The sequence below is a fragment of the Aythya fuligula genome, chromosome 5 (assembly GCF_009819795.1).
Source record: "Aythya fuligula isolate bAytFul2 chromosome 5, bAytFul2.pri, whole genome shotgun sequence".
In the NCBI taxonomy this organism is placed as follows: Eukaryota; Metazoa; Chordata; class Aves; order Anseriformes; family Anatidae; genus Aythya; species Aythya fuligula.
Window position 1 is genome coordinate 23,287,834 of NC_045563.1, and position 25,234 is coordinate 23,313,067.

Here is a 25,234-nt window from a genome sequence, read left to right on the forward strand (position 1 = left end):
CTCTGATTATGGGATTTTATTTCCACATGAAAAGCTGAGGCATAAAAGGAAGAAAAAGGAATCTTCTGTTCCAGTTTGGCATCCCTGACCCATACCTCACTCTTCCCGTAAACTAGGGCCTGGTATGCCTCAGCCGTGGCAGCGTCAGCGGTGCTGAAGCCACTTTGCAAGCGCAAAGCAGTTCTGAAGCCAGTTCTGGAGCTGCCCTTCCACTTCTCAAAACAAACCCAAACCCTGGGCTATTTGGGGGCTTTCCAGCACTGGAGTGCCACAGTGACGCACGGAGACAAAATGAGAAATAGTTCAGGGAGGGATGAGGGAAGGAGCATGCCACAGCCTCCCCCACAACCCCCAAATCCCATTTCATCAACCACCTACAAAACAACGGCAATTATTATCAGGAGAGCCCGCAAGCTCCTCTTCCCCACAGCAGAAGGCCATCAAAGGAGGGAGGATAACCGAGAGCGGACAAGAAAATGAAGGAAGCGCAGAGGCAGCTCGGAGTTTAAAGGTGATTTATTGCTTCACAGCAACACGACGAGAGGATTTCACACATCACACAGGGCAACGCTTCCCCCCCCCCCAAGGGCAGCGGGGGCTCCCCAGGGCCACGATTAGCGCAGAAACAGCCCCCCAGAGCCGCACATGACGGGAACCCCCTGCCCGCAGTCCCCCGGCCCCCGGGGGTCTTTTCCCCCCCTCCCTGAGGCGGCCGGGGCCGCGACCATTGAGTGGGGTGGGGGGCGGCGGGCGGGGGGAGTCACCTTGCTCTGCACCCCCCACACGCCCTCAGGTAGGCTCGCCCATCACCATGACAACAGCCAATCAACGTGCCCCTTTCCCCTCCCCACTAAGGTTGGCCGTCCGGAAGCCTGGAGAAGGCGCGCACCCCCTACTCTCCCTTTCAGCCAATCAGAACGCAGAGAAAAAGCGCGAGGTGGGCGGGGCCTCGCGCCGCGCCGCCTATAAAAAGCGGCCGGCAGCGGCCGCGCGGCTCATTCGCAGCTGGCACGGGAGGTGGAAGGGTGGTGGGAGGAGGGGGAGTCCAGCCGCGCCCGTCAGCTCATCGCCCTAACGGCCTCCTCACCGCCTTTTCCCCGCACCATGAAGACCAAATTCTGTAACGGCGACGCCGACCCGTCCCCGCTCGGGCTCCTCCTCGGCTGCAGCCCCGGTTCTGCCGGCGGCGGGGGCGGTGGTGTTCTCCCCGCCGGTGGGCAGCCCCCTTCGGCTCTCCCTCACGCCGAGCCCGAGGGGAAGGAGCCCGTCCCGCCGCCTTCCTCCCCGCTGCCCCCGCCGGCCCGCGAGGAGGAGCCGCCGCTCGACCCCCGCACGCGGCGCAGGGCCTATCTGTGGTGCAAGGAGTTCCTGCCCGGCGCCTGGCGGGGGCTGCGGGAGGAGCAGCTGCGCATCGACCCCATCAGGTCAGTGCCGGGGCCGCCTCTTGGCTTTATTTCCCTTCAGTTTCCCTAAATTCGCCTCTCCGCGCCCCACGCCGCGCTCCCCCGGGGCGCCGCGGGCACGCCCCTCCACCCCCCCCCGCTATTTCCCTACGGTTGTGGTGCGCCCCCACCCCCCGCGGCGGGTAATGGTGGGGTCCGGGTAGGGCAGGGAGCGCTGGGGTCCGGCCGCTTCCATCGCACCGCGGGGGGGGGGGGGGGGAGCGGACACTCGGAAAGCCCCAGCCTCGCTGCATCCTCCGCCGCCATCTCGGGGGGTGAGGGGATGGACGGGGAGCCGCTCTGTGCCCCCAGCCGGGCTCCCCCGGGGAAAAGAGGCTCCGAGGATGCCCAGAGCCGCAGAAATGAGCGGCTGGATGCCGTGTGTCGGGGATGGGGAGCATCTCTGGCCGTGCCGAGCACCGCTCGTGACTCAGCGCGCTGACAGCTTGTGGGAGACTGGGCTTTGGCAGCCCCTGGGCGTGAGGTGGGGGAGTTGCGGCAGCCCTGAGGGATGTGTGCAGGATCCTCGCCTTTTTTCCTGCAGGACTGCATCGCCTTTCGGTGTGGCTGCCCTGTATGCTCGTCCAGCCAACACTAGTTCAGGGTTTCGCTTACAGGCTGTGTGGTGTGTCGATGCGCAGTCATCCCACCTGATCAAACATCTGTGGTTTTAAAGGACACACTTGTCCATTATTCACCTCGGCTCACTCCGAGTTTGCCTTTCTGATCATTTATGCTTCTAAATATGTGGCTTTCCTAATCGTCCTAACATCTATCCTACTCTGTATTCATGGAATACATGCAAATACCCCCAGTTAGTGATGATAAAGTATAAAACTGTTGATGAAGATCTCAGATATATATGTGAGCATGATTAACTCCTTAAGAGTCAGTACAGAAAATGTATTTGTAAAGTACTTTTGCTCACTTGACAATGCTACTGACATAATAAGTTGTTAAAGGGAGAGAGTCTTTAGAAAAAGTGGCGCTGTTCCTAGGCAGTGTTCCTAGGCTACAGAAACCACCACACTGATATTTCTGTAATCTGACTTGCCTGATTCTGTTTTCATCCTTAGTAGTCTGTGCTGGTGACTCTAGTACTTTCTAAAGCCTTAGGTTTTAGCACAGTTACTACTGTGCTTCTTGGAAACTTCCTCTCTAAAATACTACTTGAGAAATTGCTTGGTATCTTCTGATTGGGAGGAAGAGAAGATGGGCTGAACTTTAAGAATGTGTTAGCTCACGGGAACTGGTGGTTGCATTTATTTTGGCAAAAGCCGTTTCACCACTGTAAGGAGAACACAGTCACGTTGGTTTGCAGATTCTGGTTTCACAACAGTTGAGCAGTGTGTGTTCTCCAGTTGCTACTGCTGTTTTGTCTGTGTTAGTACAAATCACGTTTATGAATGCCAGTTAAGTAAGTACATAATATCATAGGATGAGGCAGTCCATATTCTTTGTTTCCAATGAAGGAAATCCATGCCTAATCAGAATGCAAACATAAGTACACCTGATTGCTGTGGTTATTTGGGGAGGTTATGAATAGTTTTGAAAAAAGGTGACCCTTTTGGAAGTGCTTACCCTTCATTAATTGGTAGTAGACTAACTAGTAGCTTATCTATCTAAGGGTCCTTTAACTGTGTTAAGCTGCTGAGTACTTTTTAGAAGGAGCATACCTTTTATTACCTTCCTGTATTAATTTCCTTGATTAGAGGTAACTTCTAATGCAGGCAGTGTGTGTTCAAGTAATTTAAGTGTTCATACCGTGTTTGTTTAGCTCTATCCCAGTGTTTTTTATGAAGTCAGTTCCAATGTGTTTCCCTCCTACTTAAATATTGATTTTTTCCTTATGGACTTAGAAAAGGTGGAAGATGATTTTCAAAACCTGTCTTGGAATGGTTCCAGTGAACTCCAAAGTGTAGCTGGTATAACTAACCAGTGTTGATCCCCTCTGAAAGTAGGGTTTTGCTCTTCATTTGATACCCTTTCCATCTGGTTTTTCTACCTGTTCACCTTCATGGCTCAAAGTTCCTCCATGTTACTTCTCTAAACATCTGTTTTTGAATGCCTGCCAAGCCACCTGGTTCTCCTCTGCCTGCTTTCTTGAGCGTGTTGCACAGCTGCTGTTTTACCCTGTTCTCCTGATTTTTTTTTCCTTCTCAGTCATTGGCTTTGTGTCTGTAAGTCAGCTTTTCTGTGTCATCTCCCCGTATATAACTGTCTGCCACTTAATTGGTAGCCTTCCCCTAAAAGTCTTTACTACTTCCACAAAGATTGTAAGAGAATCCAGAAAATCACTTAAAAATGTTGAGATGAGTATCGGGTTGGGGATAAATATCACTTGTAGCATGCTTCTTTACCTGGCTTTTAAATCTGTGCTTCCTCATCCCTTTACTGGTAGCTTCTGTGTTTGGATTGTATCTGTTTTTGAAGGGTGTCTCTTTAATTATGAGACAGGTGTTGCAGTAGAACTGATTTGCATTTCTGTTCTGCAAGTAAACCAGACATTCTGGTGGTACTCTCTCTACTGTAAGAGGAAGTAGAAATAGGAAAAAATCTGCTGCAGCAAGTGTATTTGTGATCATATTAAGAAAAATGGTGATGCATCTAGACAACGTAGTAAAAAAAAAAAAAAGTTGACTAGACTGTCTGAAATGTGACTACCAGAAACCAAGGAAATTCACCTCTAATGTAGTATCTATTTTGTTTGATAAATCCATAGCATACAAAGACGCTGTCACTTTTTCCCTGATGATATGAAAAGCCAGTGTACTTGTGTAACCCCCAATGACTGAAGCACAGGTCTCCCCAGTTTGTGTCCTATCTGATAAGACTGGGTGATTTCTTTATTTTAAAGAATTGTTTCAAATTTAAAACTTAATCCTACTCTTAAAATGAGTCAGAGTGATAGCACAGTATGACTTGCATCAGTACCACAGATAGTCAGCTTTTAAATCTTTGTAGCTAATTCTTGTAGTTGGCAGCTCAGTGATACCAGCTCTTAATTCACACCTAGTTTTGTATGCACTGCATGATGTGAAACTACTGTCATCTCGATCATTTGTGCAAAAAAGTATTTCTGACAAGACTAGTTAGGAGTCTTGAAAATATTTACATTAACAGAAGTCCACATCTTAGCTGTGTAATGTGTTTCACTACAGTTTGTTCATAGCTCAAACCGTAATGTGGATTACAGTGAGCTGTATGTTAGGAAGCATGGGGCTGCCCATCTTTTTCCTGAAGTCTTATGGATTACTGGTAGTGTTGGAAAATTGTTTCTCATGAGAGTAGATCTGTCATGTGTATAGGTATGTTAGTATGTCTCCATACATGCTCATCCAAATTAGATAATCACTAATCACCCTTCTCTTTGCAGAGGTGGCCTCAGCAACATGCTGTTTCAGTGCTCTCTACCCGATACCATTGAGACAGTTGCAGACGAACCACGGAAAGTCCTCCTGCGCTTATATGGTGCAATCCTGCAGATGGTGAGTACATAGAGTGCTTTGGGAGTGGGAGGGCTTCTGTAGCTTAATTGTGCTATGTTTGGAGATCTTCATCTGTGACACACTGCAAGTGTGCTGCTTTATCCATTTGGGAATGTTTTAGTGGCAGTGGGGTAGATTGTTAGCTTAAGGCAGTTCTTTATAGTTTGTTATTGCCTAGAACTTACACTCCTTTCTACACAGATCCTGACTGGCGTGTATCAGCTGAAGGCTCATTTGCTGTCCGTTTGATCAGTAATGTTTTGTTCGTGGTGTTAAGTTTGGACTGTGGTGTTTCAGAAAAGTTATTAAAATCTGCTTCTGTACAGTATTGTAGGGCTCTGGCATAACTAGCAAGATTGCAAGAGACTAAACCGCTTAATTTTAATCTTGGTAGCACTTACGAATCTGAGATTGAAGTTTTTGTCAAACTTAACTGATACAATGCTCAAGCATTTTCTCAGGGACATGAGTAACTGTTACTGGAAAACTTGATCTGTAGTGTTAGAATAAAAATCAAGCACAAACATCAATATCATATAGCTATCTCATTCCAAAATACGTTTTCCTAAGTGCGTGATGTGCCCCGTAGTTGGTGTTAGAAACTTAAGACGTTTACCAAAATCTTCCACTGTTCCTTTTCTTTTATCTGGTCAGTAAAAATAGCAAAACGGAAATAACATTGAAATTTGTCAAGCCTTAGGAGAAATGGTTGGCAAATCCGTTTCAAATTGCAAGGTTTAAAATCAAGACAATTTTGTAAAGGTGATCTCTTCTAAAGCTTACAGGCTATTACTATAGGACTATACAGCAGATCTTTTCTTACCCATCTCTGCTAGACATTTGATTCTTCTGTAATAAATCATAACAAGTGTTTAACCTTACAAAAAATTGCAGCTTTGTAAAATTACATTTGGATGTTGTCAATTTGACTTTGAGGGTCTGATTTCATTATCTATTATAAATTTGTGATATTTTCCAGTACTCAGTATCTATCAAAGTTACTTGCTTTATCAGTTACTTGCTTTGAGTAACTGATCCAATATCTGCAGGAGATTGTTCTTGAAATTTCAGCCCATTCTTCCTGCATCTGCTGCCTTGATCAAGCATACTATCAAAAATACCAGTGATATTGTCACTTAACTGGCTTTAAAGTATTTTATTATGTAATGTGAGATACTAACTTTGCCATGGTAGCAAACTACCAGAAATATGTACAAGATCCTAGTGGCTTGAAATAACAAGGAACCCTTGGCTACAACACCATACATGTGTTGAGAAAGTTAAACTGGTAAACAAGAGAAATGTGTAGAAATTTATTAGATTCAGCTTAAATAGTCTGTCCTTTGGCTTAAGAGAAATCAAAAGCAAAGTGGAGGAAAAAAACTTTGGGAAACTTTTTGAAGTCACTAGGGTTGATAACATTTTTTCATAATAATGGCTTTAATGCAATGCTGACTTGATATGTAGAAGGCTTCAGTAGGATCATGGGCTGTAAAACTTACATAGTGATAGAACTTGTGTTGCCCAAGAGCTGTGAAGAAATGTAGCTTTTCTCCTTTTTCTCCTGTTTTTTTAAAGGAAATGTAGATTTCAGAGTTTGGTTGCCCTTCTCTTCCCTCAGGGTTTTTCTGAACTTGTCTTTTCTGTGCCCCTATTCACTGAAGAAATCAAAACAAAATTTTGGTCTCTAAAATCAGAGAACTAATTTGGTTTGAAAATTGAAAGTGTGTTCATAACTTTCTAACCTTTCTGCTCTTGGTGTTGAAGGATCTTTTGAGATGTCTAACTTCCTTTATTTCCATAGTGGCAGTGAAATGACTGCTCTTGTTGGTGCAGTTCACTAAAGGTTAAGTAAGCAGAGAAAGTCCCAAGGTAAAACTTTCAGATTGCATTGAGGTTCACAATTTTTGTCAATAAACATTTGTCTCTTCCAGCCCCTATACCTTAAGTACAAATTAAAATATAAGCAAACTGTTTTATTGGGGTATTTTGAAAGCCTCATTTAGGGTTTGTATGAATTTCAAGGTGGCATAAGCAGAATCTTATGACAAGCCTGTTGTCATAAGGGAGTGATTTGATAATTTTTTTTACTAATGTCACTGAAGCTTAAAGCCCCATAGAAATTAAGGGACACTGGTTAGCAAGTTGAGTTCTGAGACCTTAATGTTAAAATTGAGACTTTGTTCTCAATGACTTAACTTTAACTGCCACTGGGTATTAGTAGTTACTGCTTGTTTGAGCCTTTGTAGCATGTTTTAACTCTTGTCCATTTTATTTCCTGTTGAAATTGGAGTGCAAAACAGTGATAGCAGCTCCTCTTATTTCTTGCTGTAAATACTATAGATCTGTAGCAATCCATACCAAATTGATATAGGTACAGTTGATGAGTTTAAGTTAAAACATTGAATAGCATAGAGATGAAAAATAGATACCTGATACTAACTGAAGAGTGAATAATCCATCATTTTCTCTGAGCCACCTGTTAAAAGAACCTTTCTTTGCAGTTTGAAAATAGCCCCAGTTTGCTTATTATGAATCTTGGAAGACACAAATGTCAGTACATGAAACTCATCCAAAATAAACCATGCCAGTTGGCTAAAGCTGCCACACAGGGAAGGCTCTGTGCCTTCCTCTGTCATAGCTGATATGTTTAAGCCAATTTTTTTGTGTGCATGAATGTTTTGGGGGGAGCTGGGGGGACATGAACTGACCTGACTTGGCCATTACTATGAATGGTCGCACTGGCATGGATGTTTCAAAATCAAGGACTTCTCTTGAGTATATCCTTGAGCAGAACTTTTTTTTTTTTTTTAAGAGAAGAATTTGTGCTTGTGACAGGTTAAAGTACTAACCACATTAAAACTCAAATGTTTGAGGCACAATGCAGATATGTCATACATTGGAAAAAGGGAAATGTCTTACTCTGCTGCTTATATTCTTGCTCCGGCTTAGTAGCTAAATTGAAAGGGGAGCATTGAAAGTAAAACTTCCTCATTGCAAAATGGCATAACTGTTGGCTGTGTTCAGTTAAAACAACTGACACAAAAGTCTCTCCAACAGTGATATTTAACGTTCAGACTTGAAGATTGGATTTCATACAGATCACTGCAGTGGTTCTACTTAAATTCAGAACAATCAAAAATTCCCAAGTCTTAGAAATGCCAATAGGATTGCAACATGTGCTAGCGTCAACAACAGAGAAGCACAAATTAAGGTGAATTTCTTCAAAGTTCACCTATCAAAAGGTAAAATGGGAATTGATTCCCAGTCTTCTACACATGTCAAAAGAACCTTGAACTCTGATTCACTGGGGCTCTGTTACTTTGCAATAGCCAAACCAAAATCTTGTATATAAATGAGGAATACCAAACCAGTGTACCTAATTTTCATCTCTGCTCTCTCAACTTCTCTGTGAGCAGACACAGAATAAGTATAAATGGTTGCCACTGTTCTGTGGTAGATCTTTTCCCATACCTGCCTTGCTGCCTTTTATTTTTTTTAACTAAATAAAATGCAGACTGCTGTGTAACTGTAATTATCAACGTCTTCTGTGGTTGTTGGTGTCCATGTCTGTTTGTAGCATGGAGTAACTACAAATCCCTGGCACTGGCAGACGGCTTGAAAGAAACCAAGCACCTCTTACGGGGATATATTTGTGTTGGGTGGAGTTAAGGGTGTTCTGGGGGTAATGTACCACTTTAGTTGTATATGCATGTGTTCTCTGCTGCAGGCTTGCCCATGCGATCGTGCCTAGAGCACTCTGGTTTCCAGGTGACAGACACGATTCACGGTATAGTATGAGATCTCTGAAGTTGGAGCGTTCTCTACAGCTTTCATTTTCTTTAGTACTGGATTTCATTTGTTTAAAAATAAGGCTTATGTAGCACCAGCTACTGTCTGTGCATCTGAATGTTTAGTGCAATAACAAAATACCAAAATACTGCCCCTTCCTTTCCTCTGCTCCCTCATAAGAGAATGGTAACTTGAAATGAAGAGGATTAGAGATGTCTTTGTGGCTTTTGTAAGACTTGAACTGTGAATATTTCATGCTCTAGGAGTTCAGCAGGCTAGTTTCAGTTCCCATCAGTGATCAAGGGCAGGTCCTCAGGAGAAGAAACAGGTATTGTTAAATCTAAAATTCACATTCCTATCACGTTCAAATAAATGTCTTCCACTAGCTTCTGAAATTAAAAAAGCTTCCCCTGCATAGGTTGCTTCTGTAACTTCTCAAGCAGTTCCTTTTGGTGTTGTAATTCCTTAGGATTTGAAAATAGTGCACTACCTTGATTTAGACCAACTTGAACACAAATACAGCTGAGTATATTCAAAAAAGTGGAGTTAAAACCTAAGAATTAAATTTGCAGGCAGAGCCAACAGTTATTTTAGAAAAAGGTGAAAGTTCCTCCCTCCTTTGTACAGAATTCTTCTGTCACACGCCATTTGGTGTTTTTATGTAGCGTTGATCTAGCTACAAGAGAAATGTGAGAATAATAAAATAAGGAGAAAGTGCTGGAAGAACTCTATTTTCTCTCAAGTTGCTAGAAGTGTAAGCACTGTCTGGTCATCTTTTTCTAGTCAGAGATCAGGTAATGTGGAGTGTCACCCCTTGTAGGACTTCAATCTCATACCTGAATTGTGCTGCCTTAAAATCAATGTACATGATCAGTAAATTGTAGAGACTATAAACAACTTCTGATGTTGTTGTGCATCTAGTTATCCTCAATTGCTACGATTGTAGTGAGATTTATTAATGTGCTTTGAGAATAAGCCTTATTGCAGCAACAGAACACTGAACTATTTTAAATAGGTTGCTCCCAAAGATGTAGACAGCATGCCCCTTACTAGTTGATATTTCTGTTTAGAGGGAATGATTAAAAACCTGGAGTTACTTAATTGTTCTCTGGGGTAAATAAAATGTCCTCATTGCTGTAAATGTAAATAGCTCCCAGATTTTTTTAGTTAGCGTGCTATTGGAGTTTCAGCCAAGAACACAAGCTAGAAATGTAGATGAAAAATGTCATGGTATGAAATGTTTGAGTTTAATTCTTAAATTAAAATTCTTGCTATATAAAACTGCAACCTGCTTTACTTTGTGTTCCTTGACCACATGTACTAGAGGCTTTCCTAATTCTAGGCTGAGTACATGGCCACTTGTGAAGACTGATCCTCTCCAAGCTCCCATTCACATTTTCAAGTTATTTACAAATTACTTGATATTCATTCTCATCTTGACAATAATGCTCTGTGCTGAGGGAACAGAAAAGAGGAAGGGATGCTGCAGAAGTCTCCTTTTCTGATGACTCTGCGGTGCACATCCCTAACTGCCTCTTTCTAATGGCACGGTAGGTGCCATTGGGATATCTCCAACGCTAATTTGAGGTGGACTCGTAGAACTGGCTAGCTCTTTACACAGTATGACTTCTGTAAAGCGGATGCCAGTTCAGGTTCTAGGGAAAAGCCTAATCTGCTTACCTTCTGATGAACTGACCCATTCTGAGAGCACCATTAATCAGGAAAGACTCCTGGATGGTGAGTAACTTTCTGACTGTTCAAGAAAAATCTGTAAGATGCAATAGTGGTATTGATGTAGGACATGCTTGTTCAGAGAAGCCCTCTGTAAATTACTTTAATATTACTGTGTAGCTACACATTTAGCTTTAGTGAATGTTTTGACTTTATTAATTTCCCTGAAAGGAATATAAACTAATAGTAGTTCTCCTACTGTCTTGTTTTAAGCTTATTGTCCTAGTGGAATGGGAAGTACTTGCTGAAAGACCATCGTTTCCTGTTAACTATACTTCTTCTATAGCTTCTGAAGTACTGTAACTGCATAGCTTGTGTAAATCATTAGCTTGTTGTACTGTATTTAAGGCAGCTGGTGTTGCTTAACTGTATTCTATTAAGTTCCTACTTCCACCCTTGTTTTGGACATGTTAGAAGGTTGGAACAGAAAGGTATGCACCTGGTTCTGGCAATGAAATGCTTTTGTTCAGAAGGTGGAGATGCAGGCTACCTTTATGGGCCTCTGAACCTAGTCTGGTTTAAACAGTCAGCGGTGGAATTGCAACATAAGTAGCAGCCACAAACTGTCACTAAATCTAAGCAAATACTTGCTTTCTCTTCTCCTTACCTTCAGACCTTTAAAGGACAAGGTTTTTTATCGCATCTTGAATTTTAAATGTGCAGCTCCATTGAAAGTATGTGCCACTGAAGGTTTGGGTACTGAGGGTATGTTGTAATAACTCAAACTGCCTTGTAATGACCGTTATCAAACCTAACACAATTCATTATACATGGAATTGGTTAAAGTTTTGCTTGATTCAGCAGTAAGAGCTGCAGTATACTTACACTTATGTGGGCATTTAATTTGAAGAAAAATCCTGGACTTGCACAGCCAGTGCATTGTGGTCTATGCACATATAGCCTGGACAGTCTACAATTAAGAAATCCTAGCCATGAGAATTTTGGAAAATAAGGTAGCTGCAAGTGCTTTGCAAGCCTCAAAACATGCCTTTACTAATAGTCCTTCTAAAGCTTTTATGTAATCTATGTAATTTATCACAAGTGCTTTAGCTGCAAGAGGAATGTCATCCTAGATGTCATTCAGAGGAACTGAATTTTCTCTTAGTTAAAAACATTCCTCAAAGCTTCTGATACATTGAACTCCAGTTCTGAAATACTGGGAAACAACAAGAAGAAAAAAGCTGAAACCCAGCTCCTGGGCTGTTTATGGGAGTGGCTTGGTCTCAGTGGCACATCCTTTCGAAAGGTTTTGGAATTGGTGAAATAGTATTGTGGTCAGAGATGAGATGGATACTAGTGTTGTAGTTGTCACAGATCAAGACAATGTTGAGGCATCTAGTTAACTGTAGCTGGCACTTCTACTCCCTTTGTTCTGGTGGTTGCAGGTTAATCATGTTAAATTTCATCTTCTCATTGTGTTTGTTTTTTCTCATTCATAGAGGTCCTGTAATAAAGGAGAGTCTGTACAGTCTCAGAAGGAAAATGACTTGCAAGTAAGTAATTAAATTTGCTTACTTGACAGAATTTTATAAATAGTAGAGAAATGTTACGAGTCTGCTCATTCTGAACCAGTAGTTAGTAGTAGCCTGGTGTCTGGGCTGGATTTCTAGAAACCATAGAGAGTAATGAAGAAAACAAATCTATTTGTTCACAGAAGAGACACAATGTGAGTATCTGTACATAGTTTAGAAAGATTTAAGCATTCCACGTTTGCACTAAACATCCCTATTTCAACACTAAATGGCTTTTTACTGATTCCAACCCTTATAACACTATAGCTGTTTTGGGTACTAGGCTCTTTATGTGGTAGAGGAATACTGGTACTCTGCTTTACCTAATCCATATTTTATAATCATTCAGCTCTTCTGAGGAAAGTGATATGGAGCTGGAGAGAACTTCATTTTGAGCACAAAGTGGTTTTGATTAGCATAGAATTTGGTAGTTTAGATTTCTACCCTGATATTTCTCCAAAGAAATATCATTTTGGCATGTTAGCCAGATGCTTTCCTTGTCACTTCTCAGTTCTGTAATAGTTCTGGTAGTGATGAGGGAGAAGTACATCTTATTTGAGTTTAAGTGCTGCTTTTTTCTTTTCTGCTTTTTACCTTCTGGGAATACCATCTGAAAACAGTTCAAGCATTTATTTTCTAGTGAGTGGAAATCGACTCAGCTTAAACTGGCTTTAACGTTGTTCATGAGGGACTACTTCTGAAGCTTTGTTGAATTTTCAGTTACGGAGGTGATTTATTTATTTATTTATTTTACAACCCACCACCACTAAAATCCAATAAAAATGTTCCTGAACTTGTAAAAGAAAACAAACCCCACCCTGGTGCCAGCAACGCAGAAGTTTTGCAGTACAGGAAGCAAGGCTTTGAACTTCAGAGCTGTCTTCATTTGTTGCCTGAAAATAGTGATTCTAAGATGTGATCAGTGCTGGTAGACTGTTTTCTGCTAGGAACTCCATGTTGCTAGAACTTCACTGTTGGATTGGTCAATTTAATTGTTTTCAGGAGGCACTTGATAATTTTCTTGAGTCTAGGTAAAAATTGCAGTGAGATATGATCATAGGAGTCCATGGCATACTCTGGAGAGAGCTGTTTATTTCCACACCTGTATTTGACATTAGTGTGTGGAGTGGAGGTCGATCACATATTATGAAGGAGGAACGCTGGCACCAGAGATGTGTAGATTATATTACTCCAGAGCTCTCACTGTCCTTGTTCTCAAGTGACCAGTCTTAGAGCAGTCAGTTCTTTTGCTGCTTTGTTTAAACCTTTTTCCTCTTAAGAGCCAGGCCCCAGAGCATTTGAACTCAAATGTCATCGTGCTGCTGCTGTTAGGTAGTGTTTGCCTATACTTCTATCTTGAAGCAGATTGTTCATGGAGAGAGGCTGTCATTAATACTGCTGAAACAGAAGTTTACAAACTTGCAAGCACATAGTTTTGGATTATTTTAAAGTTCTAAATTCTAGAGTGTTTTACATGACAGGATTAGGCAGACACATGGCAGAAGTAACCCAGAAGTGAACTGTAAGTAAAAGGAAATCTCACCCTTTCTGGTTGTCATTCCTGATGTATTAAAGAACATCTTAAAAAGGAACAGGCACATGGCTTGTGAAAAACATGGCCCCTCTAAGCTCTGCTATTAAAATATGACTTGAAGTTCTACTCTGTAGGTGAAGGACTATAGAAAAACACTAGGATTATAAACCATTCTAGAGTTTTTTTTGTTAATGAATCATACATTTTCTTTGAACTTTCTTTGGGCTAAGGTGTCAAACTAGGTGGGTTCAAGGAATACATAAGTTTGAAATCGGAACAGAAAAACACTTCCCCTGCAGTAAGTGGATTGCAGTGACAGGAACTCATAGGGTATTCTCAGAGATGAAGGGTAATTGAGAAATCTGGTCATATCGGGTTATTCCTTTTCTTTGCCACTTGCTGTTATCCAAACATGGATTCTTCTAGTAAGATGTGGAAACAAGGAACTAACATCTTAGTGGACACAGCCACCAGGATTGCTCTACTCAGATTGTTAAAATGCCCTGTAGCTGTACTGGTAACACAAGTTTAGTGTCTGTTGGCACTGGGGTAGACATTTAGTAACCTACATCTAATTTGCTTTTTGGTCTTTAGTGTTGGGCTTCAGAAGTGAACTGAAAAGTTCACAGCTATAGTGGTGAGTGCATGTGAAATGATTAAAAGTATATTTTGGTGCGTGCATTCCTCCTCAAGGAGATGGAAAAGCCGTGGTGGACATGGATGTAATGCATCCATATACAAGGCATCGTACACTCTCAATTGATTCTTGATGGCCTTTTCACTTTTAACTCTAATAAAAACTTCAGAATGTTGTGCCAGTACTTTGTAATGAAATGCTAGACTTTCTTTAGAAGATACCGCAATAACAAGTGTAGGGGACAGCAATAAAAAAGCAATGGAACTGCCCAAAGTTCTCTTGGGAGTGGAACTTGAGTTATTTACTGTCTATTACTATCTGCAGTGAAGATAGTAATGCAAAATGCTCTGTAGTCCAGAATACCTGAGAGCTTTCCTTGTGTTGTGCTCTTACTGCTTATGCTTATAAGAATTGTGGGTCAGATTTTGAGGCAAGCTGCACAAATGGGGGAAGAATTAGCAAACCTCTAGGATTTAAGTACGGCTGGATGCCTGTTGATATAATGGCTAGATGTACTGATTTATTATTTTGTGGCTTCTGTTTACTTAAAACTAATCTTACATGTCAAGAAAGCTGTACTTCAGTAGTTTGAGACATACACCATATTTCTATTAACTTTAAAGCCTTTGTATGAAGAAAGCTGTCTGGCCTGTGATAGCTACAGAACGAGTTTATTAATTTAAGGAAAACTTTAAGATTGAGGCATGTTTGAAGATAGCAAAGGAATAATGCTTATTCACACCCACTCACCCTCTCCTTAGCAGGAGTTTAAACTATTCTCTCCCTTTAATAAAAAAAAACCCCTAAAATGTGCTTAACAGGCACAAATCCTAATTCATTCTTCTGAATGAAAAACTGGTTAGTTCAGTCACTTGCTTCATTCACTTGCATAATTAAAATGTCCTTTTGTAAGGCAGTGCTCCAAAGTTTGTGTTAAAATTGCTAAGAATAATATTTATAGTTTCTGTGATGTGCTTCAGTAGGATAAGCTGCTTCAGGAAATAAATTTGCAGAGTTCCCACAGGTTAGGGAGGAGAAAATAGTCTGCTTTTTGTGTAGTCTTCCTTTGACCTGGCCCATGTATTGGTATCGAAGTCATGCTTATTTCCTCCCCAGTTTTAAACTTGAAAGTAAAACATTTGTATTGCTGCCATGTTAATTACCACTTGTTATTAGTCAGGAAACTTGAGTTAGTAAAATGCCAAGTTCTCTTGAAGCTAGCCCTAAAATTTCTTACTCTGAAGCAGTTTAGCTATAGCATATACCTAAGTTATTGTTGTGGAAGCACCAGCTAATGTTATGTTTTGGTTTTTTATTTCATTTTTTTAATGAAGGGGGCAGAAGCCATGGTTTTGGAAAGTGTTATGTTTGCCATTCTTGCAGAGAGAGCTCTTGGTCCAAAGCTGTATGGAATCTTTCCACAAGGGCGACTGGAGGAATTTATTCCCGTAAGTTCTGTTCATGATTATTTATTGGGCTGGTAGTTGTTTTAATTGGTTGTGACAAGAAGGTCTCTGGACTGCCCGGAAAAGCAGGGATGTGGGAATGGAATACTTGGCAGTCTGTAGTAATTGCTGGCTGTAATTTGATACAGTTATACTGGGTGTTGGAGAGCCCAATTATAGCTCTTGCCAGGGAGAGATATCTAAAACCTCTTCAGCTGTAGCAGAGGCTAATAAATGAAGATAAAAAGGCTGTTAGATACCAAACATAGCATTGGAAGCTATAGGGTAACACTTTCCTCTAACAGCAGCAAGAGCAGGTACTTATGATGTTCTTAAATGCTTCTGCTCAGTCTGCTTTGAGGATATTCTTGGTGTGAGATTTGATATTCCCCAGGTCTTGATCTAGGAGGAAATTGACTAAGTTATAAGTAAGGTAGGCTAGTTAACTTGGCTTTTCCAAAGGCAGCAGTTCTGAAAGTTCATTTGGGATGGAAGAAAAGTGTATTGCTTGAGTACTATCTCATGCTAGTACTTGTATTTCTCAACCATGTTTACAGAATACTGTATTTTATTACAGAGCAGGAAACTAAATACTGAGGAACTAAGCTTACCTGACATATCCGCTGAAATAGCTGAGAAGATGGCTAGATTTCATGGCATGAAAATGCCATTTAATAAAGAACCGAAGTGGCTTTTTGGGACAATGGAAAAGTAAGTTTTATGTTACTTTAAACTACATGAAACAAGATTTCTTGTAAGCAGAGTACCCAAAAAATGTTCTGTAGTTACCCATGGAATTTAAAATAACTTCGGGGGTGGAGGGGCGTTTCATTTAGTCACTCTTTTAAACTTTCTTATTTTTAGTTTAAATCTTACTGTAATACGGGAAGACGTGTCTGTGACGTAAACACTGTACTGTTTTCTCTGTTTTTAACAGGTATCTAAATCAAGTGCTGAGGATTAAATTTACCAGAGAATCCAAAACTAGGAAACTGAACAAACTCCTCAGTTACAATCTACCCCAGGAAATGAAAAATCTGAGGTAAGCTTATCTACTATCTTCCACCTCACACAGTTTTATTACAAATGTGTACGTTTGCTCTAACACATTGAACAGCATAATACCCTATTAATTTCACTTGACAAGTTGGAGATTTTGTGATTCTGTGACCAACTTGAGTCTAATGTTACTACAAATTGATAATCACTTGCTGATCACTGTCCAACTTCAGTCCTGATCTTGTGCTCATAATTGAGGAAATTGGGTCTTGACAGAAATGAATAGTACTTAAAATTCTCACAGCAAAACTTGTCCTTTACCTGGAAGTTGAACTGAATGTAAGGATTTGTTGCTGACTAGGTTCTCTATTGCTGTTTTCTAGAGCTATGCTTGAAGCTACTCCATCACCGGTTGTATTTTGCCACAATGACTGTCAGGAAGGTGAGCTACTAATGGCTGTGATCAATGATGCATTGTTCAGCCTTTTTCTGATCATTTGTTTGCTCTCTGAGAGGTAGTCCCATTATCCTGGTACTGCCCTGGCAGCACTGGCAAGGCAAAATGCTTTGACTTTAACAGCCCTCCGAGACAGGTTATAGTGTCATAACTGTGTTAAACCAAGCGTGTGACCTGTACTAACACCTGCTGTTAGCGCAGGTCAGCTGATGCTGGGAGCCTTGGGTGATTCCTATCAAGACTGTATACCTTTCTTAGTGGTCTGAAATATGAGTAGGGTAGGATATCCCGTAGCCCTTTTGAAAGAAAAATAATGGAAAAGTACAGTGAATGGTGAAAATGGAGATGTGGAAAGATTGTCAGCAGTTGTCAATTTTTACTGATGAAAATGGGATTTTGTCTGGTTCTTAATTTCTCTGGGAGTCATGGAGGGAATAATACATTTTCTAAACCAGTTCTCCAAGGAGGTGAGGAAAGAGGAGGCAGGGCTCAAGGTGCTGAGTATGCTGTGCTGGGACTTCCTTTACCCTGTATGGAGGGTAAGCTGGGCTGAGCTGGAAGGATGCTGTACTAGGACCATATGTGGGGCTGTCATGTTCTTGTGGGTCCCAGCCTTGGTAGCTAAGGCTGAGGAATGGGCCTGGAAAAGGGTTGTCCTGAGGGATAAGTAGCATGAGGTGGTGGTATGGGGGAAGCCACTGGTCTTAGTTCTGAAGAGCCTGCTTAGTAGTGGTGGAGTTCAGGCTCTTGTTGCTGGTGTGGGCAAGGTGTGATACCAGAGGAGTTGAGCATGACAGGGCTGGGGTGAGCTTTGCAAGTTAAATTTCCAAGGCAGAAGGAAAGTATTTGAAGGCACAGGGAAAAATACTGTGATTGCTCTGTTGGTGCAAAGGTAGGGCATAGAAGACAGGTGTACATATGGGTAGGGGGCAAACTATTAGAGAAATTAGAATTAGTATAAATTGATTTACTGGCAGTAAAAAGTTATCACTTGGCACAGGCAGTCTCAGTGACTTTTAGATGAGTTGTAGTGACAGTGAATTGAAAGGATGGTTAAACCACGTCATACAGCAGAAGGCTGAGCTTTTCAGTGGGTACCTGTTGTGCCACATAGAGCAGCAAAGTAATCAAGGCCATGGCTTTCAGGCTGCTAAAAAGCAATTCCTGTCCAAGTGTTGTGTGATCAGCAATAGTGCTGTGCACATATGAGAGGTGCTGCATAATTTAGACCTCAAGCATTGGAAAGAAGCAATTCAGCAAGGGCTGCCAAGGCTGATGGTGTCACCTGATTTAGCTGCAAGCTAAACATTGTAATGGAGAAGCAGGACCCTTGGGGAAACTACTTCCCGGTCTGTACAGAAGAAAACCTTGCTTTCAGCTTCACAAGTTCTGTAGTATTTATCTCAATTATCTCAACTTCCAGTGAGCTGGTGTATAGCCAGTGCAACTTGACTACTCCTTTTGCTCATCTGTGTGGATGTAAAGGATAACTGGGATGATCTGAACAATGGTTCTTAAAGTGGTGTTGCTTTTCTGTAATGTTCATGTGACTTCACTGAATATGATGTACATCTTAACACTATCTTGCTTAATGTTATCTTACCATTTTTAGGTAATGTCTTGCTTCTGGAAGGCAGAGAGAATTCAGAAAAACAAAAGCTGATGCTCATTGACTTTGAATACAGCAGCTATAATTACCGGTAACCCATTTTAGTCTTTTCTGATCAGCAAACATGTGTATTGCCTTTTAAAAGACACAGTGAGAGCAAGTGCTGCACTGCTGATTATCTCTTCATTCTAATGAGATGTGTTCTGTTCTTAGTGGTGGACAAGAAATGTAACCAGTCAAAACAGCTTTGGTCCTGATGGCTTTGCGTAGGCATAGCAGAAACAGCATGGTTGCAGTTGCTGGAGCTTGTTGGACTAGAGAGCCTGTTTATACACACATAGCTTGTCTGCCCATCAAAACTTCTTTCTAGTGGCAAGATGATAATAGTGGATTGCTTGTACCTAATATATACAGGAAAAGCTTTGCTTTTCTACTTTGTGAAGTTCTTTCGAATGGTTTTCTCATCTGTGCAAACAATGCTAACAGTGATCCTAGGATTTCTGTTACCCAAAATGCTTTCTGTTCTTACCTCAGTCATCTCAGTCATGTGTTTATGGATGACTTAATGATCCCAACAACTCCACATATTTAAATGTTAGCAGAGTTGAAACATAAATAGAACTCTGAATGCCAACATATAAAAGTGGGGTGTGTTAAGTAGCTTGATCAGTATGATCTTGCCTGCAAGAATGCTGATGTTAGATGCATCTGACTTAGCTTTAAGAAGTAATGCATACTTGGGTATTTTAGGTGACTGCATTGATGTAAAACTTTCATGGTAGAGTTTTGATTTATAACTGCTCATTTTTACTAATTGATCTTAACTTGCAAAAAAGGTGCAGTTCATCTCTACCTCCTTTTGCAAAAACTGCAGCAAGTTCTGAGTAGCCTTGTGCTATTAAACTTGATTTTAGGCTTGCTTAAGCAAGAACAGATGACTAGTGTGTAAATAAAGGCTTTCTTTTTTTCCAGAGGTTTTGACATTGGAAATCACTTCTGTGAATGGATGTATGATTACACGTATGAGAAGTATCCATTCTTCAAAGCTAGCGCTCTGAAATATCCTTCAAAGAAGCAACAGGTAGGCACATTAAAATAAGTAATAAGCCAGAGTCCAGAGTTTTCAGATCTTAACCCTCTGATTCTGGTTTGGACTTGCTTTGTCACAAACCCTTTCTTCTATGACTTCCTCATGTATAATACTTGATACAATCCTGACTGTCTTTGCTTTAAAACCTTACAAACTTCATTACAAGCAGCCATTCAGGATAGAGTATTTATGATTTGCCATGTAGATATGCACCACAAAACCAAAATCCTGTAGTTGGGGAGTACAGCACTGAAACAAGCTGGCAGTAACAAAATGTCAGTAGTATTAATATGCCTTTGGTAAACCAAACTTCCAAGCAACTAGTGGAGTTGCTGATAGTCTTAAAACTAACTTCAACAGTGTCAATGTTTGGAAAATGTAAATAACACATGAAAAGGCCTGCTAAGTTCTGAAAGAAGTCAAATATGTTTTGAGACAAATTTGTAACTTTCTGATTCCTTGCCTTCTAGCTTCACTTTATTTCCAGTTACCTGTCTGCATTCCATGATGGCTTTGAAAATCTGAGCAATGAAGAGAAGTTCAAGCTAGAAGAGGAAGTGTTGATAGAAGTTAACAGGTAACTTACCGTTCTCAGCTGTCTTGAAACTTCCATGCTGCCTGCATGTATACCTCATTGGGTGGAGAAACTAAGCTCTTTCCTTATGGTAAAGAAAAATCTGTCAATGTCAAATATTAGACATGTGACATGCATTTAGTGGAGTACATAAAATATTACTCAGTGGGGGAACTAATGGAATCATTTGTAACGGGATATTGAAATAAGTGTTGTGACTATAGCTGGGTATCTTGGTAAATACGGTCATGTTATTTCAGGTTTGCCCTTGCATCACACTTCTTCTGGGGTCTGTGGTCTATTATACAAGCAAAGATCTCATCCATTGAATTTGGTTACCTGGTAAGATCTTTATGATTAAAGTTTTAATTAAAAATGTATGCTCTAAGGAATCTGATACATCAGAGTAAATGAAATGGCTTTTTGACACAACTAAACTTCTAAGTGGAGTAACAAAAAACTTAAATCAACTCGGTACTAGTTTGTGCTCTTTCCTTAGCGTGATAACACTTAAGATTCTATAAATTTCAGAAATGATTGCCATTGTTACATAGACTAGCCTTATGTGGCAGATGCTGCAGTGGCATGACTGTCTTGCAGTGCAGTGATTCTTCTGCAGTAAGAGGTCCCATGCAAGAGGGAAGCTACCATGCAGTAGGTGTGAATTTGTGAAGTGAACACTATCCAAGTGCATGTGTAACAGGTTCATATCTGTTGTGCAACAGTATCAATGGCAGGAAGCTTCTGCTTACAAATCAGTAATTCATGGTACAAGATGCTTAGTGTTCTGCAAAGTGATATAGCTTTCAGGTATGTAGAAAATCCTGTGGGAACTGTTGCAGAAGCCATTCTTCTTAGTGAAATCCTGTCCTTTTAAAATTTCTATTCTTTCTGATGTTCTGGTAGCAGCTAACAGTGTTAGAGTTGAAATAAGACCGTAGGAAATTCTAGAAGCGAGACCACCTTTGGAGATCTTTCTCAAATAGATCTAATTACTTGAGATGATGGATTAAAGTAACACAAATATCTTCACTGTTTCCCCATACCAAATAAAGAAACAGAACTGTTCACTGTATGAATGTTCCTTATTTCCCCAGGAATATGCATTATCCAGATTTGATGCATACTTTGATCAGAAGAAGAAGCTGAAGGTGTGAATGTGAGAGGAGCGGCCTGGTGGTTACTGTATGAAGAGGGCAGCTGGACAGAACTTTCACTGTGCTTAGGCTACTGTATCTGTAACGAAGGTGTCACTGAATTCCAGTTCCTTGGAAGGCAGGTGTACAATACTGAAGGCTGTATAGAAATGACTTGTTTACAGTTTCATAAATACATGGAATGCGGTGGGGAGGCAAAAGTAAAAATACAACAGTGCAATATCTTTAAATGCTTTTAATCTAGAAGGTATTTTATATTGTGGGAGAAGCTTACAATTAAGTGTCAATACCATGTGCATTAGAGCAAACAGTGTTACTCTGAGTATGTTTTCTAGGGGTGTGCTGACATTAGGGTGAATGTTGGAAGCAGAACAGCTGTAATGACGCATTGTAGACACTGCCCCTTAATGAGAAGGAAAAGCAAAGGAGACAACTGTTATACTGTGAAGTAGGCTTCAAATCTTACTGTGAGATTAGATTCAACATGCCCCGTGAACACTATCTTCAAAGCTGCTGATATGTTACACCACTTTAACCATAAAACAGCTAAACACCTTGAAGTGTTATGCTTTAAGGTGTTATCTACATAGACATGAATGTTTCTCTTAAGCTGGTGTGCCTGTGAAGTATGAATGAACTTTGAACTGGACATTCTGAAGGAGTTTGTCTTGAACTGTTCATTCCATATCCTTTGAGAACATGCTTTAGCCCGACCTGGTTGTCTCTTAAAATGCTGCGTCCTGCACAGGGGGTTCTGTGGGCTGGCAGCACTGGGAAGAGTGCCTTGAATTACTCTAGCTACTCCCCAGACAACTGGATTGACGTTGACAATACTTGTAATTGGAGCCCATCTCTCTTCTTGACTTGTTGCCACAGTATATGGCTATAAGGAACAGTAGAGCCAAAGACTGCGGAGAACACTTCAGGAAATTGCTGTTCTGCCCATCCAATGCTTATGTGGCTTGGGAGGTGCTTTTCTTGTACCTCCAATTTTCATGTTCCAGCAATCCAGTAAAGTGGAGCGTCTTGTGGGGAACAATAATGTGTATATTGAAACTTGAGTATAATCTGTGTACATGTCATCTAAAGATTTCTTTAGATTTTTGGGGGAACTCGTTTTATTTTGAACGTTGTTTGTGCTTTCTAACACTGTATTATAAATATAATAAACTTTTAAGTCTACCCTTTTTCATTTGTATAGCAAATACTGTTCCAAGCAGTTGAAGAAAATGTGCAGCATTTCATGTACTGTATAGCATAACTTGTAAAAGCTGTCATTTTATTCTCTAGTATAGAGAATCATTTTGCATATGCAACTATTAATACTTTATAATAAATATAAAGCACTTAAAAATGCCATAGTTGATATTCTTAAGTCTTCATTGTATTTGCAGGATAAACCACTTGCTGTTTCTAGCCTTAATCTGTGCTTGGAAGTACTTCCTTGATTACCTTAAAGGCAGACTAAGTTAAACTTCAGGCTCAATGTGGTGGGGTATCCCTTCTACTTAAATGCTGTACGTAAATCTATCTTCAGCATTTATTGTATAACTGATTACTATTAGAAAGAATGAGGTAGAAAGGCAGTATAGATTAAACCTATACACTTGCCTCTAAAGCTCAGTTTAAAGGTTTAGGTTTCGATGCTTTCCTGTCCCATTAACTACAGTAAATGGCTAATGGGTTGGTTTGAACACTGTCCTGTTAACCATGCTAAAAACAAAGGCGAAATCTGTGAGCATGTATTGTTTTACTGACATACCACATGAAGCATTTGTAGTATGAGTATCTGGGTAATTTATCAAGGTTCCTGAAGGCTTCATTTAACATATGCTTCTGCATACAGTAAATCCAGTGGGAAGGGCAGGGGATAATGGAAGGGATGGAAACAATTCAGAATGATGTTATGAAGCTAGTTGAAAAGAGCTGTATTTATTCCTAAAAGGGCTGTATTCCTTCTAGGGGAGGAGGCTCCAAAGACAAAGACAAACAAAACATGCTGTCTTGTGCCTCTTTTAAATGAGTGTTTTAAAGAGGGGAGGTTCTTTACACCTGGCGCATGGTAGGCTTGAGTGAGGACACAGGTAACTCAAAACTAGTGAGCAGAAACTATTGCTTAGGCTCTTTTTCGAAGTGCAGTTTTTCTGTATTTTCTATAGTAGTTTTCTATAGATGGCCTGCTAAGGATAGATCATTTTTTCCTTTGAACATGTAAGACTGCTGTACTTGCTGTTTTCTCCTATAGTCCCTTAATTTGGGGTAGTCTTGTAACAATGGTTAAAGCTCACTTCTAAACTAGCCAGAGACCTGTGCGGTGTCAAGAGTTGGACTTGATGATCCTTAAGGCTCCCTTCCAACTCAGGATATTCTATGATTCTATGTATCAGCACTTGTGTAATGAGATGCTGTTTTGTGAAGCTGTATTCATAGGGCTTGGCATAAAAGTGGTTATAATTATTCTATAGCTTCAAAATAGTTACAGTTAATCTCAGGCAATGTAACTGATTAATCCATGTGATTTGCAGAGAAAACTTGTGCTTGAGCTTTTTTTCCTGTTTTAACTTTACATCTCACTACTCAAATTCTTATCTTAGTGTTCATATCACCTTGCAAGTTCAGACACGGGAGAAAGGACCTGCTTTTAACTGACAAAAGTGAGACTTTCAGTGTAAGCTACACTGGCAAATCCCTGTTCCCCAGCATTGAAGATGCTAACACAAAAACTTAATGCAACTGTTTAACATTTCTCTTTGAAACTGCTTTCTGAAAAGTAGTTATCTGAACATGTCACTCCCTTCCTTTGTGCGTGCATGTCTCAATCAAATGTGCTGCTCTCAGTAAGGATTGTACTTTCTCTTGTGTTAAGCAGCAATGCTGTGTTAAATCACAGTGACTGGATCTGCCGATGCCTCAAGGTACAAGCTTTCTTTGCAGACCATGTCCATGGTAAATCATCACAGCTTCTTAGGAAGGGTAAAATCACAAGTCCGACAGGTGGAATGCAACTGGCCTGCTGCTGTTTCTCCACCACAATTCAGCTATAGCAGCGAGATACAGCTGGTGCTGGGAGCTGACAGCAGCTGCCAGGCAGTGCAGCACAGCCCTGTATTGTTTCTGTGACTTGCAAAAAAAGCAGGTAGGGGGGAGAAGCCCAGTTTGCTGTGTCTTACAAAGAATAAGGCTTTTAACAATTCAAATCCTCCCTGAAAGATCTTTGAGGCAGCTTTGGCTAGGCTCCCCCTGCATGCAGGCAGGATCATCTCTGATGCCTGCCTGCCTATGTCAACGTGAAACAGCAAATGGAGCTTTCACCGGAGATGAATAAATAGCCCTAATGGTTCTGGACTGAAATAAAATACAGCATGCACTTACAGGGCCTTGGCAGGGAGCAAAAAGGAGCTACTGTACTTGGTACCCAGGCAACAAAGCTGATCACTGGCAAACAGTCCATTTGTTTTTTCCTGATGTGAAATTCACTGTTTATGGCTTTCATTTTCAAAGTACGCAGAGCTCCTACTGACTCGGGGTTAAGTGTGATTGTGTTATAATGTGCAAACAGATGCATATGATTTGTATCTGCTGTTCTCATTAAGCAGGGGTCAGCCAATGGACTCTGAATGCAGCCCGGTCTGACTCGCATCAGCGCTGCCTTAGGAGAAAGCTTCTTGACAGAGAATTGGTTTGAGCCTCAGCCCGGCATGGGACTGAAGTGCTCATCTGAGGAATGGTGCTAGAAAAGGCAGAAGGGTAAGCAGAGGTGGTGTGATT

At 40.9% G+C, this 25,234-nt stretch overlaps 1 protein-coding gene across 1 annotated transcript; it reads left to right on the top strand.

The window, feature by feature from the left end:
• The first annotated feature begins 1,013 nt into the window (after positions 1 to 1,013).
• CHKA (choline kinase alpha) lies at positions 1,014 to 22,823 on the top strand. Its single transcript, XM_032187866.1, has 12 exons — positions 1,014 to 1,424; positions 4,819 to 4,930; positions 11,893 to 11,946; positions 15,470 to 15,583; positions 16,158 to 16,291; positions 16,518 to 16,622; positions 16,963 to 17,021; positions 18,649 to 18,736; positions 19,618 to 19,726; positions 20,206 to 20,312; positions 20,570 to 20,651; positions 21,407 to 22,823. Exons 1-12 carry the CDS (start codon positions 1,105 to 1,107, stop codon positions 21,464 to 21,466), a joined length of 1,344 nt encoding a protein of 447 aa, XP_032043757.1. The 5' UTR covers positions 1,014 to 1,104; the 3' UTR covers positions 21,467 to 22,823.
• The last annotated feature ends 2,411 nt before the right edge of the window (positions 22,824 to 25,234 follow it).

Excerpts from the sequence above, each read along its gene's own strand:
- CHKA (XM_032187866.1), top strand. The coding sequence starts at position 1,105 with ATGAAGACCAAATTCTGTAACGGCGACGCCGACCCGTCCCCGCTCGGG. Across the intron at positions 16,623-16,962 it reads CAGGAAATGAAAAATCTGAG|AGCTATGCTTGAAGCTACTC; the intron begins GTAAGCTTATCT and ends GCTGTTTTCTAG. Across the intron at positions 19,727-20,205 it reads ATCCTTCAAAGAAGCAACAG|CTTCACTTTATTTCCAGTTA; the intron begins GTAGGCACATTA and ends CTTGCCTTCTAG.